Genomic DNA, 7278 nt, shown 5'->3' with positions numbered 1-7278 from the left:
ATAAAAATTTTGACAGAGTGCCATCTGTATTTTGAGCAAAATAATTCTTCAAAAACCTGTAGAAAACACTTCCAATATATTTGTTTCACTCCCAAACTCCAATATGGCTCAACACAAATCAATTTTCTCAAACATAAGTCAAACTCAATTCAACATCACTTTCAGTAGTTTCAAAAATAGAATGCAAAATGACTAAGTATTTCAAAGCTAAGATAAGAAAATTGTAGTACAATATTTTTATAGGCCAAAATAATTTACAACTTTATTTTACAACTGCTCAAGATCAAATACAATATATACATACAGTTCACATACATTACAATAATATTTACAAGGAAGTGAAATACTCAATATACCTAGCAAAATCCCAAAGCGAAGTTACAAGCAGCCTACTCTGCTACTTTATCTGTCTATCTACCTGCAACAGCAATGAAAAAGCTATCGCTGAGTAAAATTTACTCAATGGTACACAATAAAAATTTAAAATGTGGTATATAAAACATTTATTGACAATTCACAATTCAAATGATTTATAATTTCATGTCACAATTTTCAAAGCTCATATAACACAAATTTGATCAAAAAATTAAATAACACAGTGTTGCCAATCAATAACACAGCTTAGGTCATAACACAAACTTTTTCGAACATATCATGTTGTACACCACGACAAGGCAAACTCACCCCACTAATCGAAATCAATGAGGGAGGTGGCTAGCTAGCTAATGAGTACTCATCCATACTCACCTCAGACTGGTAACTCAAAGAGGGAGGAATATAGTCATACTCACCCCATAAATGGAGGAGGAACACAGTGATATTGCCATGCTAAGTGTGAATCAAAAATAATTTTAAATCACAATATTTAAATATTTCATACAAACCACAAATCAAATTTTATCTTAAAATTTTCATTTACAAAGTAGGTAACACAATAATTTCCAAATAAAATTCCCAAAGCCAAAACAATAAAAAATTATTCATTACTCATTTCTCCAAATAAATTTTCTAGTAAAAGCAGCAAATATAAAAAGTATTATGCACAGACCTGATTTGAGTCACCTCTAGGCCTTGACTCAATGTTCCTTATGCTTTTCAATGTCATTTTCAACTGAAACACACAATTTAAAGTATTTCAGTACTCAGTTAAATTGTTTCTGATAATAAAATCCAATATCTAAATTTTCTTGGTACTATTCCATTCAATTCATTTCATTAGTCAACCTATAATGTTAACCATTAATATACACTAGGTGAATTAATTTTAATCTTTCCAATTTGTCACATTTTATAGTCTCTAAGTGTTGGTATATGTTACCAATTTCATTTTAAAGCCTATTGCATTTTATTGCCATTTTTCAGATTTCATAGCCAATGTTTACTATCTATTGGACCAAGCCACAGTGTAAATTCAATAGATTTCTCTTCATTAAATTGTTTCTCATTGTGTCTTCTTTAATTTCCTTTTTGAATCACTCCATTTGGAGTTGTATAGCTCAAGTTATGGTTAATTAACCATAACTAGGTCAAATCTAAGTTTTAGTTTCCTTTTTAGGCATTTTCTATTCTGATTTTACTAATTTATTTGAACTGTTTGTAATCACATTGAGGTCTAGCATTCTTCATAAGTATTGTTGCCCTATGTCTTAGGGACAACCAGAAATTTTTCTTACCATTTTTCAAGTCTTATAGAATTCTTTATAGACAAATTGTTAACTTGGACTCAAAGGTCCCATATTGGCATGGTCCTCAATTAGGTCAATGGCTTGACCTTAAATTCTAACATTATACATTTATAATTTGAGGAAGTTGTCTAAAACAATGTTTTAGGTCTCTTTCTTAGCTTTCTAGATTGGTATGGCTCATTTAAATTGGACACTTCTGGTGGGATATATGCTTATTTGAATAATCTGGATTTTATGGTCAAATGAGCTAATTCCAGATTTAGTGTGCCAACTTAATCAAGTTAATTGACCTAGTTTCCTTGATTTTTGGGTTTTGGTCAAATTACCAGTATTGTAGATCTATGTCTTTTTGAACTTTTGCCACAAATTTTAGGTCATTTGGAGTTCACTAGACCAACTTATGGTCATTTTACCAATGCTGGACAGGTTGTACTAAAATGGCAAACTTAGGTCATTTCTGATTCTGGCAATTTTTATACCTGAACTTGTGCAAGTATTTTGACTTCCTTATGGTCATTTTTCGGTTTTGTGATCTGTACAAAAGATGTAGCCATATGTCTAAGCTTTCCACCCATATAAATTTCAGGTCATTTGGACCTGTTTTGAATGAGTTATGGCCAAAATATTGACTGCTGTTCAAAGGGTCAATTTTCAGGTTTGCAATGTCACCAATCCGAATTTGGTCAATTTTCATGTCACTTTCTGGACAGAATTTAGATAGGCTTCCAACATGAAAGTTAGCACATTTTGTGCCTAGTTTCACCTCTAATTGGCTTCATACCAGTTGGAGTCACACAAGTCCATTTATAGCCTAAAACACATATTGCCCTTTTACATGTCTCTCAAACACCAATCCACATACACATTAATCTTGTTATAAGTCCACTTCTCTACCAAATTCTGAATTGGTACTAAACCATAACCACTCAACACATCACACTTCCTAACCTCACTTTTAATGTACAATTCACACATACACATCGTAATCAAGCTCTTATACATTTAAGCACTTTAATTAACCTCATTACCCATTAAATACAAGTGAAAATACATCAAGTTTCTTCAACAATTATGGCTGCCAAAATGGAACATCCCCATAACTCATCAAATCCTTCAATTTCTTCAACAAATCAATCCATCTCAACACTAACACAAACTTTAGTTAAACAAGGGAAGAAAATGGGCACTTACCTCAACTTGTGCTTCACAAATCCATAGAATTTCCTCTCGTTTTTGCTGTCTTTATGTTGCCTATGATGTGTACTCTAACTTTAATGAAGAAGACTTGATGATTCTATGGCTTAATCATAGGTGAATGGAAGATTTTGCTTGGGATGAAAATGGAGGTTTTGGGAACAATTGAATTCGGCAATGTGAAGGTATGAGGAAGATGAAGTTAAATCTGCCCACTTTTGGCTTATATAGGTCCACTAAATCACACTTAGTGGAGCACTAATGTTAATTAAAAGATTAATTAATCCAAAGTCCCTTAAATTGCAATTATACCCTCAATCTTTCACTATTTATATTATGTACCTCATTTTTAATTTTCATGACATTTTCAAAGTGTGATATCACTCATTTTTATGGACATTGAGGTCAAAAAGGTGACTCTAGGTATCAAATGACCAAAATGCCCTTCTTCGGGTTGCATTCCTGATTTTTCGGTAACACCGATTTTTATCGTTTTCTTGATTTCTTGTTTTTCTTTGTATTAATTTATTAATTTTTTTATATTTCTAATGTCAATTATACCTCAATAAGCCTTTACTTATGTCTCGAAATTTAATTTCGAGGGTTCCATGATCTGGGTTGCTATTGCTGCGATAACTTTCCCAGTGGTCACCCATCATGCCATGTGGCTCGTTTAATTTAGTTTCATTTTTTATCTTTTATTTTTCCTTAATTTCTCTTGTATTTTCTTTTTATTTATTTCATCATTTCATGTCTCCTCACTAACATTTAAATGTAGTTCCAGGCATTCTAGCTATCCGGACAGACACTGGTCACTGGAACAGTAGAACGCACTACCGAATATAGGAGTGTTACAGTTAAATAGCTAGAATTACACAAAATCACAGGGGAATGGAAGATTAAAGCCCACCTATAGCAAAAAAAAGAGGATATTATCGAGGAAGGGACAACTATGGTTTAAGATGGTGACTGCTTCGACGATCACAGTGATGGTGTTAGGCTAAATGAATGGCAGAATGATGGGAAAGAATGTTGGGTGGGAGAGAGAGCAAGCGTAAGGAAATTTTTGGGTAAAAATGCTTCTCAAACATTTAAGGATATATGTTTTAACTTTTGATCGATTAGTGACAACAAATAATCCATTGTTGACTGCTTTAGTTATTCGTCACATATTCATTAGAAAATTGTCATAGAAAGGCTTTTTTTTCACTTAAATTAAACACCGCAGCTAATTCTTTTGAAATCCTACCAATAATTTAAATAATTACTAACATCAAAAAATCTATTATAGAAACTCTTAGTTTTTTTATAGTGATATGTTTTAACAGGCACGCAAATATAAGGCACAGACACAAATTGCATAATCTCATAGTATAAAAAAGAGAAGAAGAATAATACAGGATTTAACGTGGTTCAACCGTAAGGTCTATGTCTAATGGCAAAATGAGATAAAAAAAAGTTCCACTATGATAAAAAAGAGCAAGATACAATCACTCAGATTTCAGTTTTTATCTCAATCGGATTGCAGCACAAAGTTTTTTGGTTTGATTACAATTCGGGTCCATAAAGACATCCAAAATTCAAGCCACAAAAAATAACATGTTAATTGATGTATCACTATTAAGGTGTGGAATTTTATGGCTCACGACATATGTGTGGTTTTCTTTCCTCTTGATGAATAACTTAGAATGGAGTTGGCGCTTGTGACATGATCAAATAAGTGAGATATTGATGTTTATAAATTAAATTAGGGATTTAAATCTAGAACAATAAAATTAAAAATTAATTATTATTATTATTATTATTATTATTATTATTATTATTATTATTATTATTATTATTATTATTATTCATTAAATTGAACCTAAAATTTCCAAATAAGCAACCTAGTTGGATATATAATCTAAAAAGAATACTACCTTGAGAGAAAACAAAAACTTACATTTCATTGCAATTTAATTTATATTTGAGTACTTAAAAGAAACATTCTAATTATTGATTAGATTCTAATTATTGATTAGAGCAGGAGTATTCAAAATAGACACCATACATACATATTTCTGAAATTTTAAAAAGGAAAACTCAGGTAGAGAAATGGGCTATCCGACCCTTATTTAGTGCAAAAAAGGAGTCAAACGTTATATAGAGCACGAATCCCTTGGATATCATCACTATGGAGACCCTTAGTTGATCCAGAAGAAATACTCGAGAACATAATAGCTCCTTCCACTGAGCTATGCCCAAGACCAAGTAGGTGCCCTATCTCATGCAAGGCAACAGTCTCCAAGTCGTATGCACCTTGGGTTGCACCCACTGCCCATGTCTCATCTGCATCATAGTGGAATCGTCCATCTTGTGGTGCAAAAGCATGAGCCAGAATTCCACCACGTCCATCGAAAGAACTCCCATCCCCATGGTTACCTCTGTGAAACCCGATTTTGATATCGGCAGTTGTATAATCTTGTACCCTCGCGAACCTGAAATGTGTGTTGGCAGCCCATGTTTGGAAAGCTCTAGCAACAGGATCCATGGCTCGGGATGGGGTTCGGGGAAGAAACCCATAGGTAAGACTGTACTTAGAAGCTGGCCATTTGGGACTTCCCCGAAAGAATGTATAGTGAGAGACTGTATGGAAAGAGGTAGAGCTATGGCGTTGGTTTTTCTTGCCGGAAGTCATCCGAGTGGTGCCATTGACGATGTCTGGCACCCCACATCGAGGCATCATCATCTTGGACACAGTTTGGGAATCCAAGGATCCAGTGACCTTCAAATGGTAATTAAGCTGGTATGTTTTAAGAGCAGACTCTAACAGGTTGTCAAAATCATCATTATTGGCTTGAGACTGGTTTTTATAGTTCAAGTAACCAAAATGTTCGAGGTAGGTTTTGAGCTCGTGGATGCCTTTGAGCTTGTCACCCTTATGACATCCTTCAAGATGCTTAAGGAAATCAAATGGAGATGATTTTTCATCATTAGAGTTTGCTAAAGCTGCATGAGGAATGAGGGATATGAGCACAATGAGAGTGAAAAAGAAGATGGGAAAAGCTTTGGAAGCCATGATTGTGACTAAACTTGAGCTTGAGCTTTTTGGGTTTGCAAGAACTCAAAGCTCTTGTGCCTATTTATAAGCTGAGGAGAACAGGTCAGTCTTCTGTCATAGTTCCATATGGCTCATGATTCAAAAGAGTCAGTCTTCCATTAATTAATTAAATTAAAGGAAACTGACCAGCATTACGACTCATGAATGGTGGTATAGTATAAACTGATGAATCATTCAAAAGGCGTGGAAAAACGAAGGAGAAGAATAAGATGAAGACGAAGAAAAGCAACCTAAGTGGACCGTTTCTCACCTTATAGTAGTACATTATAGTTTGAGTCTTTGGGAATATTTTAATACGAAAGGGTGACTCTAGGAAGAATCCTAGCTAATAGCTCACCGTAATTTTGATTATAATAAGTCTTTTCAATTCCAAAAATTTTACAAAATTCCAAATATAAAACAAAAGCTATAGACCTGATGATTTCACATTTTAATGAAAAGTTTCAAAAAATTTTATGTCAATTTTAAGACACGGAATATATAAAATTTAATAAATTTTATATATTTATATATTAAATTTATCATAAATTACATCTAAATAAAAATTTCATTTTTTTTTCACAATTTTTCATTCATATTGCTTTTGAATTTATAAAATTTATTTAAAGATTTAATATTATACTTTGATGGCACATTTTAAAATTATATAATAATTTTTTAAATTAATAAAACATATTTTCTAATATTTTATATTATCATTATTTTTTATGTCAACTTTCATACAGTACGGCGATACCATATATATTCTCATTCTTTTTCTTTCTCTATTTGTTTATTTATTTAATTTAAAATTTGCAATTTGCAACAAAAAGTTAGGTAACAATTACTGTTATTTCATGAATAACATTTCCTATGAAAATGGAAGAGTAGCATGTGATTGTACAACTTGCATATATATATATATATATATATATATATATATATATATATATATATAAGGCAACTTGCAATAAAAAGAAGTATATAATTATTCTTAAATTTTATTCAATATAAAATAATTTTAATTTATTTTAATCATATTAAAAAAAAGTTAGGTATAATTGTTTCATTAATAACAGTTACAATACACGAGTATAATGATGATTGATTCTAGAATGAATTATGTTCCTGATAATTATCACGTAAATGAGCACTACATGTAAAAAATTAAAAAAAAAACTCATTTCTGTTACATAATTAAGATAACATATAAATATTTTAAAATAATTATTTTTTAAATATTGAAATAAATTATAGAAAAGACACATTAATAATAGTATATTTTATTATATTTTAAATATAAAATATATATACTTTGAA

At 31.5% G+C, this 7278-nt stretch overlaps 1 protein-coding gene across 1 annotated transcript; it reads right to left on the bottom strand.

Annotated features, from left to right (window-relative positions):
- Positions 1–4908: 4908 nt before the first annotated feature.
- Positions 4909–5997, bottom strand: LOC110650069 (metalloendoproteinase 3-MMP-like). The gene has a single exon (XM_021804867.2). It carries the CDS (start codon positions 5935–5937, stop codon positions 5011–5013), a length of 927 nt encoding a protein of 308 aa, XP_021660559.1. The 5' UTR covers positions 5938–5997; the 3' UTR covers positions 4909–5010.
- Positions 5998–7278: the final 1281 nt, after the last annotated feature.

This window comes from Hevea brasiliensis, chromosome 15 (assembly GCF_030052815.1).
Source record: "Hevea brasiliensis isolate MT/VB/25A 57/8 chromosome 15, ASM3005281v1, whole genome shotgun sequence".
NCBI lineage: Eukaryota > Viridiplantae > Streptophyta > Magnoliopsida > Malpighiales > Euphorbiaceae > Hevea > Hevea brasiliensis.
This window is presented reverse-complemented; position numbering and strand designations above follow the sequence as displayed.

Coding starts and splice junctions, on each gene's coding strand:
- LOC110650069 (XM_021804867.2), bottom strand. CDS start 5,937: ATGGCTTCCAAAGCTTTTCCCATCTTCTTTTTCACTCTCATTGTGCTC.